The sequence below is a fragment of the Patiria miniata genome, unplaced genomic scaffold (genome assembly GCF_015706575.1).
Source record: "Patiria miniata isolate m_02_andy unplaced genomic scaffold, ASM1570657v1 HiC_scaffold_6, whole genome shotgun sequence".
In the NCBI taxonomy this organism is placed as follows: Eukaryota; Metazoa; Echinodermata; class Asteroidea; order Valvatida; family Asterinidae; genus Patiria; species Patiria miniata.
The window spans coordinates 14,841,363-14,855,372 of record NW_024037073.1 but is presented as its reverse complement, the minus strand read 5'-3'; the positions used below and the strand labels follow the sequence as shown (position 1 = coordinate 14,855,372).

At 41.0% G+C, this 14,010-nt stretch overlaps 1 protein-coding gene across 2 annotated transcripts; it reads right to left on the bottom strand.

Moving 5' to 3' along the window:
* Positions 1-3,462: 3,462 nt before the first annotated feature.
* Positions 3,463-14,002, bottom strand: LOC119743028 (17-beta-hydroxysteroid dehydrogenase type 2-like). 2 transcript variants are annotated; one of them, XM_038219340.1, is made up of 5 exons: positions 10,624-14,002; positions 9,155-9,367; positions 8,514-8,696; positions 6,201-6,338; positions 3,463-4,008 (listed from the first exon to the last, which is right to left on the bottom strand). In XM_038219340.1, exons 1-5 carry the CDS (start codon positions 10,811-10,813, stop codon positions 3,674-3,676), a joined length of 1,059 nt encoding a protein of 352 aa, XP_038075268.1. In that variant the 5' UTR covers positions 10,814-14,002; the 3' UTR covers positions 3,463-3,673. The 2 variants fall into 2 exon arrangements, with proteins under 2 accessions (XP_038075268.1, XP_038075269.1); XM_038219341.1 differs by lacking the exon at positions 8,514-8,696.
* Between the last annotated feature and the right edge of the window lie 8 nt (positions 14,003-14,010).

Sequence of the window (14,010 nt, the reverse complement as noted above, 5' to 3'; positions counted from 1 at the left end):
TAACTGTGTAGGATTTCAGGAACTTTTCCGAAAGAGAAATGGGGCAAATCGCGCAGAAATGGAAAGAAAAAGACAAAACGTGTTGGTCCCTGTACAATTTCAATTGGCTAATTTCGCTGTTTGCCTCACAGCCCATTTGGGCGCATGCGTGCATGAATTTGAATTTATTAGGAAGCTGGTCTATACCGTTAAAGGCGAGGGTATTTAGCATCCAGACTGTTGATTTTTACCTTAGCCTTTAGTCAAGTCCCACGCGCCTATACCCAGACCATCCGGATGCGTAATGTACCCCGGATGCTGGCACGTAAAAAGACTAGCATGAGCGGCGAAGCCGCGTGGTTTCGCCGCTCGTACTAGTCTTTTTCGTGTCAGCATCCGGGGTGCGTCACGTGTCCGGGTAAGCGCGTGGGACTTGACTAAAGGCTATTTTTTACCCATGCTTTAATTCACTTAGCCTTGGTCAATGCTCTCGTCGTTATTCGTCCCGTACGCGGTCAATCGTCGGCATATATCCTCACGCGCTATGCACATGCATGTAAAAATACAGCGCGAACAGCGACCTCACACGGCCACTATTTTTATATGCAAATCAGTTGGGGACGATCTCGAGCCTTGGTTCAATCGTCCATGTGAGGTTTTGGGGGTGGTGCTCATTATGTTAATAGCCTTAGCTGACCTTAAATGTTGTTTTCTTATTGGTCGATCGTTCGTTTTCTTATTGGTCGATCGTTGCATGGAAACTTGCATAGTGAAACGTGGCACCGTACATAATCCATACACGTACACGTACGTACGTTGTGTGTCTCTGCACACGGCACCAATGCACAAAAACTGTGGTTCCTGTCACGTCCGCAAAAGGCGAATAGCTGCAATTAATTTGATGACGTCCGGATTTAACCAAGGTGTGATTGGACACTCCACATATTAGCCCCGCCTACAGGTCGTGCGCTAGAAATCCAGCGCAAAATAAAGAAAAACATAAGCTTTTGCCGACGATTGAACCAAGGCTCTCGATCGTCCCCAACTGATTTGCATAAAAAAATAGTGGCCGCATGAGGTCGCTGTTCGCGCTGTATTTTTACATGCATGTGCATAGCGCGTGAGGATATATGCCGATGATTGACCGCGTACGGGACGAATAACGACGAGAGCATTGACCAAGGCTATATAATTCACTGCGTGTTATTTCGTGCCATTAGGGCAACCGCTAGTTGAACCGAGGCTACTACAATTATTTCAACTGTTCTAATATGCACGTCTACCGTACATCGTCAGAGTCAAGAATATCCCCATTTAGGGTGGTTCCTCCCCGCATATGAGCTGTCGATTTTGCCCATGCTTCACTGCATGTATGGGTTAGTTTACGCCATTAGGAGTTGAACCGAGGTTATCACAACCATTTTCAACTGTTTTAACATGCACGTCTACCGTACACAATCAGAGTCAAGAATATCCCCATTAGGGTGGTTCCTCCTCACATATGCACTGCCGATTTTGCCCATGCTTCACTGCGTATATGGGGTTATTTTGCGGCATTAGGGCTACCGCTAGTTGAACCGAGGTTATTACAGTCATTTTAACTGTTTAAACATGCACGTCTACCGTACATCGTCCGAGTCAAGAATATCTCCTTCAGGGCGGTTTCTAAACGCATATGAGATGTGCGTGTATGGGCCGCCGCTAGTTGAATCGAGGTTATCACAATAATTTCAACTGTTTAAACATGCACTTCTCCCGTACATCGTCAAGTCTCAACAGTATACCCATTAAGGCGGTTTCTCTACTGCGGGAAGAGCCTTTTTATTTTGTGTGTGGCACACAATTTTGTTTATTCACCGCGCATTCTCCACGAGCGGTTACGGTGACAAATATCCCCATTTATGCGGTTACACTCACTCTTTTGTGCACTAGCTTTTCAAATGCTTAACCGCAGGACTTTGGTCGTTTTGTGGTCTAAAGGAAACGCCGATTGAACCGAGGATATGGTAGGTATTGTGGGCAGGCTCTTTTCACGCGATTCGAGGGGTGGAAAGGATCGCTCAAAAGGGGACTTTTTGACTCCGATAATGTGCGGTGTAGGTTTTTCCGATGCTCAACTTATGTGTGTATTGCTGGTTGTCATATCAACACACTTCTACCGTCTACCGTCAGGGTACATATTTCGGCGGTTCCTCCCTCGTATGAGCTGTCGATTTCACCCATGCTTCACTGCGTGTATGTGTTATTTTGTGGCATTAGGGCGACCGCTAGTTGTAAATGAGGTTATTACAATCATTTCAACTGTTAATGCAATTCTACCGTACATCGTCAGAGTAAAAAATATATCCATTAAGGCGGACTGTCTCCCTACTAGTCACCGTGCGAGTGGGTCATTCTGTGGTTAAAAGGAACGTTGACTGCTTGAAAAAAACAAACAAGCAAATTTATTTGTTACTGGACAATATCATTCCTTAAAATTTCGGAAAAGAAAATTACAGATTTGAAAAAGTATTATCAAATAAACCCAATTGACATATTCCTACTTATATATATTTTTTAACAATGGTTATTATAGTGTGACAATCAAAGTAAACATGCTTTGAGCCCAATTGCCATAACTGGCATACTATGCTATTAACGGTATTTCCCGTTTATTAGTATACAAATAACGAATGTTTGTGAGTGCGATGGTAAGAATAATTTCATGAGGTGACAGATTGAATGTTCTATTCCACGAGGCGAAGCCGAGTGGAATAGAACATTCAATCTGTCACCGAATGAAATTATTCTTTCCATCGTACGAACGTAAAACATTCGTTATTTGTTTTATACAACACCTGAATAAATTCTCGTCATTTGATTGGTAAATTATAAACTACAATTTATTTTGATTTTAAAGATGTTGAACTACCCCTTCACGAAAATGTTTGAACCCAACGCTGTAGCGCCGGCTCTTTGGAACAATACACGCTACGCTGAACGCACACACCAGCATGCATTTTGCACGCAAATACCGCGTCATGGAACAAGCGCAAAGTGAAACGGTATAACGCATGGGTATAACGCATGGTTGCACCGTGCATTATACCGAATAATAATATGTCACGTGATCTACAATTCACCAATCAGATGACGGGGATTTATTCAGGTGTTGTATAATAGCACATAAACAGTATATTGTTCGACACTGTAATGCAAATACACCTATGTAATTTAATCATGGTACCAAAATGTCACTATCTCCAGTCGCTAGGTGGTACATGAATATCAATGATTTATCAGTAACAATTATTGTATAGTCAAAGAAAGTGAATATTTCGAAGTCTCTGCAAGGACAAAGAATGCCATTCTCATCTGAACATAGAAATACCTTGGGGTAAACTGTGCGCATACGACTGAATACAAACCCAGGTTGATACTCACCATTAATTCCTCAGGTAAAAATTAAACCAAATCGCACCGGTCTATCGTAGTTGTTTTTTGTGTGTGAAATACCTTTGTGACGATACCAAAATATAAGCCAAGAACTTAACTTTTGTTTAAATAGCTTTTAAGAAAGACTGATTTTGAATAAGAACAGCGTAAAAGTCCACACGTGAAAATTCTTAACACTCTAAACGTTATAGGCCCTTTATCTACGAGCACTTTGAAGCAATCTATTATCGAAATAACATATTTGCCTCATTGGCAAATTCTAATCTTTTTTAGTCCCATCTGGATTCAAAGTTGGTGCTTTGTTAAATTCGCCGTTACATACAAGGTATTCAAAGAGCGCGGTTGGTAGCCACTGAACAGATCGGACCATTGTATTAGCCAGCATGCCACACCGGTAGTTGGTACTCGGTACCCGCTCCAACAAACCTCGAGTCACGGCGCTGCAGACTGGGGTTAGATCCGTCGGAAGGGTAGGTCCTGTGTCCATGTTATCCAGGAATCTGTGGAAGTACTCCGGTGTGTAGTACTTCTTGAGCTCTGGGGTGAGTTGTTCGTAACACTTTTGTTGGAAGGATGAATTGGTGGATAGGAGGCCTGTCGAGACAGATACATGCAGAGATCAAATGATCAGTACATTTTAAACAGTTTGTACATCGTGTGAGAAACTCCAACCTCTACCCCGGCTTTGGTTTGAATTCCAACCGGTATACCATGCAGATTAGGTCTTCTCGTTTCCAACTTGATGGTGTGGGATTCCCTCAAAAATCAGCCTAAGTTTCTCAACATTTATCCTTCCACAATTATGACTGTGGTATGATTAGCGCCAGTGGCGCACCCGGGGCGGGGACTTTTTTTGTAATTTTTTTTTAGTCCCACGATTTGACCTTGGTGATGTGACCTATTTTCGAGTAGCATAATAGTGGTGTAAGTGGCGCCACCAACGTCAAAATAGTCCCCCAAAAAACAAACAAACATTTTTTTCTGCTGCCAAAAATTTTGGGCAAATTTGTTTCAAAAAATTTAATTTCTAAAAAATTTGTAACAAACATTTTGACCCCCCCCCCCAAGCCAAATCCTGGGTGCGCCACTGATTAGCGCCACTTGGCGGCAGTACATAGTGAAAAATGCAACCATCGGGTCTTTAACTCATTGCCATAGTCACAATACGTCAGCAATTGGGCGGTGGATATACTCTTGCTTTGAAATCAACAAAGTATAAATCGCGTTCTTGAACTAGGTATACTTCCAGAGCTCTCTCCACTCTGAGGCAAGGGTACTAGGTTTGGGGAACATGATGTTGAACAAGAACACCTTTTCGATTTCCCAGGACCTCTCCGTAAGGGGAGTTAAGACTTAAAGGGAAAATACAACATTTGCAAACATCAAAAAATAAAACTACCAAATCATTTTGAAATACCTTGCTGGACTGTTAGTGAATGACAGTGTAAAGCATCCTGTAAAATCATGGCACCTGGTATACTGTCATTTTCAAGAAAAGTGGTATTTTTGTATCAATTTCCAACGCTGATCGGCCGATCAGCGTTGGAAAAAACTGGCTTTTTTCAAATACTGGCCCCAATTGACCATCGCACTTGTTTGCAATCGATTACACACCTATGAACGGGTACAGGCCAGCTAGACTGGTTCCCTGACCTTACAATTCCCCAATGTATGTAAACTGCTCTGTTTCTTCTTAAATGGAGTCAGGGAACCAGACTACAGGAAAATGATTGTTTTTCTTGGTTTTTATAGCATTTTCGAACCCAAAACCTCAAAAAGTCAGTGTAACTATATTTGCTATATATTTCCAACCCCCCAATTCCATCCATTTCTGAAAATTACAGCAAAAGCAAATGATGTATATTCCCTTTAAGGCGTTCGGACAGGTGGCTGTAAGTAATAATCGTACTGAGGTTTGATTCTTAGTTCAACACTGGGTTTTGCTTTTCACCGACGTATATACAAAGTATTTATGCGCCTACCCCCCCCCCCCCCCCGCGATGCCCCAGGTCCGATGTCGGGGTTTGGTCACGTTTTTCATACCCCAGGGTGGGGATTTTGGTCACTCAAAACAGTGTTACCATTGGCGTTCTACATGGAAAGGAAATCACTGGTGCGCCCCACGATATGATCATAATTATGAATGAGATTGTCACTTAAAGTTTACCCGAGGGGTGGGGCAGCACGGGGAGAGGGGTGGGGGGAAATTGATAGGCGCATTATATAAACACTTTATATACATAAACACTGTATGCTCAGTGTTGCCCTGAGTGATTGTAAGACAAAATTCATAAACTACAAAGGCGAGTGGGACTCGAACCCACGACCTCCTGCTGAGTGCAGACGTCTTACCACTCGACCACCGAGCCTGTGATGTCGGGGGCTGGCTGGAATCGTATAGCAGCCGGCACCACAACCAAATTATTCACAAGATGGAACTTGCGGTGAGGTTGAAGGGCAAAACCGGATGCTGAATTGGCATTGCCACTGCCACGGTGCAAGTTTTATCTTGTGAATAGAGTCTTTTTTTGTTCGAATAATCCTAACTGCGGCCGCAGTTGAGCAGTGAACCGCATGCGGTTTCACTAAACTGCCATTTGCCTAGCAAACATGTTATTGTATGGCTTTGGTTAGCTCAATTGGTAGAGTAGGCCTACGTTTTCCAGAGGTCATAATCAAAGCCTGCTTTGAATTGTCTTTCTTTCATTCTAGCGTAAAATTGTTTTGAAAGCAGTGACAATTTTTTTTATGTCGTCTGCCTAAATTGATTGGTTGCTGATTCTCACCAGTTTTGAAGCCTCCTGGGTGAATGGTTATCACCTTAATTCCCCATTTCTTCATTTCCAATCTCAGGACATTACTGAACATCTCAGCAGCTGCTTTAGAGATGCCGTATGCTCCGAAAACCGGCATGTAGAAATAACCTGTTGATCAAAGTGGTCACTGTTATGGTATCTGCTTCGAAAATCCAAAATGCATTTGCGATTTCAGTTTTCCGATTACATAGCCACCATCAACTCTAACTTTACGCAACACGGAAAGCATTTTTTTGGGGGAAAGGGATATATTTATGGACACTCACCAAGAAATACTTTTGTTGGAGACCATTGTACCATTGTCTTCATCTAGTTTGTTCCTGGCCAGAGTCTGATTCTATGGAGGAGCGGCCAAGAGTCGCGGGGTTACGTTCTTCCACCCGCCCCCCCCCCCCCCCTTGAAAAGTTAACTAGCCAATGAAATCACGTACTCTGTACACGTGATTTTAAGGTTGCGCAATTCTTCTAAAGCCTGCTGGCGTTATCCCCATTTTGAAATCACGCGACCGACAAACAAGAAAAATGTGCTGTCATTGGCTATAGTTATTATTTTTTGGCTCAGCACGTAGCTCCCCTTGCCCGCACATGGCGAGTTTTTCGCCTCGCGAGGCGAACAACATGAAACGGGGGGGGGGAGATATTTGCCTCACGGCCTCGCGAGGCAGAAAACTCAGCAAAAAATTGATCGCACCGCTGGGTAATATTTTGTGAGCTACGTGTTGAGCAAACGGCCTCGAATGAGGTTTTGCTCAGCACGTAGCTCTCGCGTGCGGCGGGCTATAGGCCCAACAGTTTGACACAGGATTATCTTGTAACGCCAATGAATGGGCTAAACACGGCCCATAGACCATTATCATGTTGCGGCCATCTTGTTTTTTTCTCTCATTCAAATCAACCACGGATCCTAGACACCAGGATAAACGACTGTTCTGAGCTCTAGTACAAAATGCACTCAGTGGACTTGCCTTAATAAGCCATTTGCGAGTTAAATTTGAATAAAATCTGGAACGCTGACTTAATCCAATGCTTTGCACATTTTAACTTTGCATTCTCCCGACCAAAGAGACTGTTACTACATTACGTGATTCGGGGCAAGCCTTATGCTAGCAACACCCAGCTCTGGCATGGTCTGGTGTCTTTGTGCCATTCTCACCCATTGTGAGCGATGTATTGATGCTGAGCGTCTCTTACGTAACTATGCAAGAGCTTGCCCCGAATCATGTGATTAGCAACAGTGTCTTTGGTGTGGAGAATTCAAAGTTAAAATGTGCCAAGCATTCTGAGCAAGTCAGTGTACCAGATGTTATTGAAATGTAAATCCCAAAGGGTATAGGTTACTCGCAAATGGCTTATTGGTTAGGCGCGTGATAACGGGCATTAATACCCGTTGGCGCGTAATCGCGAATTTTCCAGATGTGCCATTGTGTTGGGTTTTTGCACGACATCTAAAACGGAAATATTCATAAAACTGTAAGTAAAACTACTTCTTATTTTAGGTATAATTGTTCCAAATTATTTAAAAAACAAATATTTCAGGATATAACAGATGGTATTGTGCAGTTTTTGTCGTCATAGATGAAGTATTTACCCAGGAAATAAACGACAAATTTCGAGGAGAACACCGTTTACCCAAATTTCGTTTTTAATTACGGGCTTTTATTAAAAAGTTTTAGAGAGATAGGATGCCGAACCGATGAAAGAAAAGCGACATTTCATTGTTCATCTTAAAGCTAAAGATATTGTGCTTGGCATTACCATGGTAATGTAGTTATCACTTATCAGAATTCAATAATAAAGACCAAAAACGTAGACTCAAAAATAGGCCAGATCGGGCGGAGAGCCTTGCAAATCTGAAAGCCACCGCGCGCAGTGGTCTTTGTTGAAAAGTATTCATGGTATTTGCCACCAGTACAGGCCGTTATCGCGCGTCTAACCAGGAGTTGGGCAGAGTCGTTAATCCTTGTGTGTAGGATCCGTGAATCAACGTAACAAAAGGGAGGCTGGAAGGAAAACAGTCTGGTTCCTTTTTGCACAAAAAACATTACCATTCAGTACTGTTATTGGATACAGGGAATATGAGTGAAATTGTGGCAGCATGACTTAAGGTCTATTGCCACGGCCACATCATGAAAAGCCTTCCATGAAACAGCCATTCTTTATAATCGATTGAACAGAATTCTGCTCGCCCTGATGGAACATCTTTAAATGGGCTTGTTTACCAAAGCATCTGCAATTTAAAGCAATATGGGCTTGTATCAGATATAGGCTTGTACATAGACGTACTGTTTGTACTGTTGATGCTGACAATTCGGCCTTCAGACTTGCGCAGTAGAGGCAACGTTGCCTGGACGACACGGATCTGACCGAGTAGGTTCACATCTAGATGTTGTTGGAAAGTCTCCATGGGTGTAATCTCGAGCTCAGAGGCACGCAGGATGCCTGCGTTATTGACCACACCCCATAGACCTATAAGGGGCGCAAAATGTATGCTTTAATGGCACAATTAGCCCTAAACACATTCATGTTATGCCAAAATGATGTGTGACATTTTGGGTAAATGACTGTGTTAAAGTGACATGGTCTTCGAAATATTCTTACTATAATGTCTGGCACATGTTTGTCTGAATTAATAAATATAAATACAAGTATATAATAATATTGTTTTCACAATGCTTGTCTTTAATAAAATCCACTGCATCTAACTCACGTTTTTGTTCTCAAAGACATAAGACAGGGTTTGTAAAAACATAAGAGCAGACGTACGTTTCCTAGCCATGTAAATAATGAGCTGGGAGATATTTTGCCGCTTAACTTGTTGTTTTCGTTGCTTTATTTGCAATTTAGTTACGCGTCTCTTTTTGATGTTTTTCTTTGTGCTTGGCTGCCTGTCTGGCTTTCTAACTTTTGTAATCGTTTGTGCCTACCCTCATCACCAGTTGATTGCATAATGGTTGCCATGGCAGCATCAACAGTCTCCTGCTTGGTTACGTCCAATGGGATGACACGTAACTTATCCGAGCAGTCAGCTGATAGCAGAGAGGCGCCCTCACCATCTGGAAACAGACAGCCTGCAAAGACTTGGATGCCAAGAGCGTCCAGATACTTGGCAGTCGCATGGCCGAAACCGCTGTCGCAACCTTTGAATAAAAAAAGACCGGTAAAAAATGCGAATTCGAAAAATGGAATGCTCTAAAACCGAAGGGTGTCCCGAAAAAGATAACAAATGAACAAAGGGTCACTTAGAGCAAACTATGAACTGAATGGCCATTTACAAGGTTTTATTATAAAGACAGTATACTTTTCATTGATATCTTGATTGCATTCCTCAGATAATGCATCACTAAGCTTCATCGTCTTAAAAATAATTATATCCTCTTGGGACAGTTTGGGGGTAAAAACCGAGAACATTCAGACGTAACATAGGTAGGTGCAAGGGGCACTGAACCGTGAAAACAGGAATAAAATAGGATTTCTGTCAAATGATGATCTTTTTTATTCAGAATTCAACACCTTAAGCCCGGTTCATGATACTCTGCGCGAAAGTGAACGCGAATTTGTGACATCATGGCAAGTCATTCGCGCTGCGAATTCTTAAAGGTGAACATATTGCAACTCGGGAGAATTTCGCAGCGAATGTTTCATGACGTCGAATTCGCTTCGCATTCGCATGAAGTATGAACCTGGCTTAATTAGCCAGGTTTGTGACGTTCTACACGTGCATGTCCACGGGGGGGGGGGGCAAAGCAAATTTTCCCCCAAAATTCCTTAACTTTTTCATTATATTCTCAATTTATCATTTTTCCGAGCGTGAGCAGGGGAGCATTTGCCCTCGCTTCCCCCCCCCCCCCCCCGTTTGTGTTTGTGGACTGGGAAATTAGCTTGTGCCTGCCAAAGATTCCGTAAGGTACTATTTCTCTGAGCTGCAGCACAAGATCATAAATCCTGCAGGCTTGTTCATGTTTTCATAATTTATCGGTGTTTTGAACTTAGTTGTCTTATGTCTGGATATGCTCATGCTTTACTCCCCCAAAGGGGTTTTGCATACCATTTTCAAGACAATTGAGGTCACAGATGCATAACCAGAGGAATGCAACTTTATTAGAAATGGTACTGCCCCTAAAGTTCATGATAAAACCATAATAAAATTCAAGTTCACAGCTTATTCAGAATCCCCTCGTTATATGGTTACCTTTTTTGGGACACCAAAATAAATTTGAAACAAAATAGCGATATATAGCGCGACTATTGAAGTCATATCATAGACTATGGTCCAATCAGTGAGTCAGTGGCTCAATCAGTCGGTCAGTCAGTCAGTCGAATACAAAGAGGATATAGGCTGGCCGTTCTGGAAACCAGCAAAACCAAACTATATGAGTAGTTGTTCTGTTTGTACCTGTGATGAAGACAAACTTCCCTTGAGCCGGTAGAAGTGCTGCTCCCGCACGCCTACGAAGATACGCCAGGAAAGCAACCGCCAAAACTAACCCGATGAACACGTCTCTGACCGACAGCTCCCATGTAAACCAAGCAGTGGCTAGAAGAAGAGCAAGACATGTTGGGAGTAAAAGTAACTTGGACATCATGATCGCCAGAAAGTCGGGTTTGCAATGACGAAATGGATGCGTGCTTAGGCCTACAGCCCTGGTGCTTAGTTAGTGTGTGAACGGCAAATATAGCTACTTCGAGTCGAGGGAACCGTACCGCCACATGCACAGCGTGGTTAATGGGTGCTTCCTTCACGGTGTGTGAAAAGCAATCACAAGGTCATCAACCCACTGCACTCACAGAGCATATTGAAAAAGCATTACCGTCGCCTTTTCATCAAAGTCTAATAACGGTCCTGCCTGTAGGGGATCCCGTACGTGGAAACAGCTAGCTGTGGCACCCTTTTCTCACTCGTGTTTAGGATGCCTGTGCAAAAAGGTCGACATGAAAATTCAGTGAAATCAGAAACACGTTGGCTGAGGCACGAAGTTTATTGTAAATGCGGCTGTTGACATGGGTTTTTTATTGAAGCATGAAAGTGTACCAGGAAATCCAGGTAATAAAACACAACTTATCACCTTATAAAATGCAGGTAGATTTTCAAAATTGTCCGGGCATGCCCCGCCGGGCAGGACGTGTCTTCGGCACGCTTTCCCTGTATCACCATCCCATTTCCTGAAAGCTGGCCCTGCAGAAAGATCAAACTCTTCGAACTGCCTGAAAACAATATGGTTATGGTTACGGTTATGGTTTATTTTTTCATATCATAGCACAGACAACATAATAAACAGGAAACTATATAAAGAATGACAAACAATGATACGAGGGCTCCAGGTAAAAAGCATAGGCTTGTACAAGACCTGAAACCCGTAATTACAAATTAAGCTAATAAATTAATATGTTCATACAAAAGGCTGAATTCTATCAGGTAAATACACTTATACTAATAAAATTGAAAAGAAATAAAATTAATAGCAAAAATATTCACATTCGTATGAATATACATAGGCCTACACAGTACTTTCTTACGTCCATACATTACAAGAAATAAATCAATTAATTAATTACAAAACAGGTAACGGGGAGGAGGGGGCAAAGAAGCAAAAAGTGGCCAAGGAATTATAAAACAATACTTATTTTTCGACAATCTGTGAGATGACATGAATATACAATTTATTGGGATACTTAATTATCATTATAATTTGTCAGTAGCAACGTTTTCATGTAGTTTTTAAGGTTCTTCATTGGTCTTAAGATAGGCATTGGTTTGAGGTGGTTCCACAATAGAGGTCCTTGGTTTCTGACAGTCGATAAGTAAAGAGATGTTCTAGCTTTATGGAGATGAAAGTTTGAGGCTGACCTTGTATTATGAGAATGGATATCCGAGTTTTTGTTAAATAGCGAATGTATAGTTTTGGGTAATTTGTTTGTTTCGAATTTACACATTAATACTCCAAGATGGTATTTATACAAGTCAAAAGCAGATAAGGTTTTGTATTTACTAAACAGTGGTGCTGAATGTTCTGTATATCTGGAGTTATTAATTATCCTAAGTGTTTTCTTTTGCATAATATACAATTTATTGATAAAGGTTGGGTAGGTGTTACCCCATGCTAAAATACCATATTGAAGGTGAGGCAGGGACAACGTATTATAAATTGAAAATAAGATATCTGAAGGTAATTGGTGTTTTAATTTTCTTAAGATACCCTGGTTCCGAGAAAGTGAAATTAGTACTTTTTGGCAATGTTGCTTCCAAGAAAGTTTACTATCAATAATTACACCTAGAAATGTACATGTTTCAACTTGTTCTATTTGTGTGTCATTTAAGTAAACACTGATATTCCTGTCGACTTTACCATTGGAGAACAACATACATTGTTTTGTTTTTTAAATTAACGGATAGTTTATTACATTTAAACCAATCGGAGATTTTGCATACGTTGTCGATTAACAGTGTCAACTGCCTTAAGTAAGTTATTACTGCTATACAAAACATTAGTGTCGTCTGCAAATAAAATGAAGGAGAGTATTTTGGAAGAGTTACAAATGTCATTTATTTAAATCAGAAAAAGTATAGGGCCAAGTTTTGAACCTTGAGGAACTCCACAACTGATTGGTGCAAAAGTAGATTTGGTATTCTGCCATACCACATACTGTTTCCTGTCACTTAGATAGTTTTTGAACCAATCCAAAGCAATTCCTCTAATTCCATATTTATTTAGTTTACTAATCAAAATATTATGGTCTATAGTGTCAAAAGCTTTTGAGAGGGCCAAAAATAAACCGACTGTATGAAGAGAGTTGTCAAGTGAGAAACTTAGTTTTATCAATGAGGTCAATCAGTGCCAGATGAGTTGAATAGTTGGCCCTAAAACCATACTGAGTCGCTGACAAAATATTATATTTATCCATAAAGTTATACATTCGATTTGCTACAAGTCTTTCTAATATTTTTGAAAAGTAGGGTAAAATAGGACGGTAGTTACTACTAAGGGATGGATAACTTTAGCTATTTTGAAATCAGTAGGTACTTTTCCTGATTCGAAGGAACGGTTAAAAATTGTTGTCAAAGGAGTTAGTATGTACGGTGCTATATCTTTAATAATGTGATGATCGATCTCATCATGTCCTCTGCTTTTTTTGCTAGGAAGTTTATTTATACAATTACAAAGTTCTTTAGTTGTTATTGGGGTCAGAAACAAGGAATCAGGGGAACATCACTTATATAATCTAGTGGGTCTGAAAATTGATCGAGGGATTTTCTGAGCTAATTCAGGGCCTACATTTTATGAAGAAATTATTAAACTGATCAGCAATTGTTTCGGGGTCTACAATATCTGAGTTGTTTATCTTGAATGAAGCAGGAGGCCGGGTGTTTTTTTGTGTTTTTCTTGAGAATATTGTTAATAAGTTTGCAAGTATTAGTTAAGTCATTTTTTTCTTTGTTAAACATCAAGGTGTAGTATGTTTTCTTGGTTACTCTAAAGACGTTTGTTAGTTTATTCTTATTATCTTACATATTTACGCTTATTTGAATCCATGGGATTACTAAGATATTTTTTATATAATGTGCGTTTTCGTCTGATAGATTTTAGCAGCCCCGTTGTCATCTATGGGTTAACATTGATGTTTTTACGGGATCTAAATCTCTTATAAGGTATACATTTATCGTAAAGATAATTTAGTTTCTGTATAAAACTGGTGTCAGGCCAAAAAAAAAATATTCGGTCTCTGGTCAGACCAAAGTTCCGGAATTGATGCGGCGACGCGGGTTTTTTTTTTTGGGGGGGGG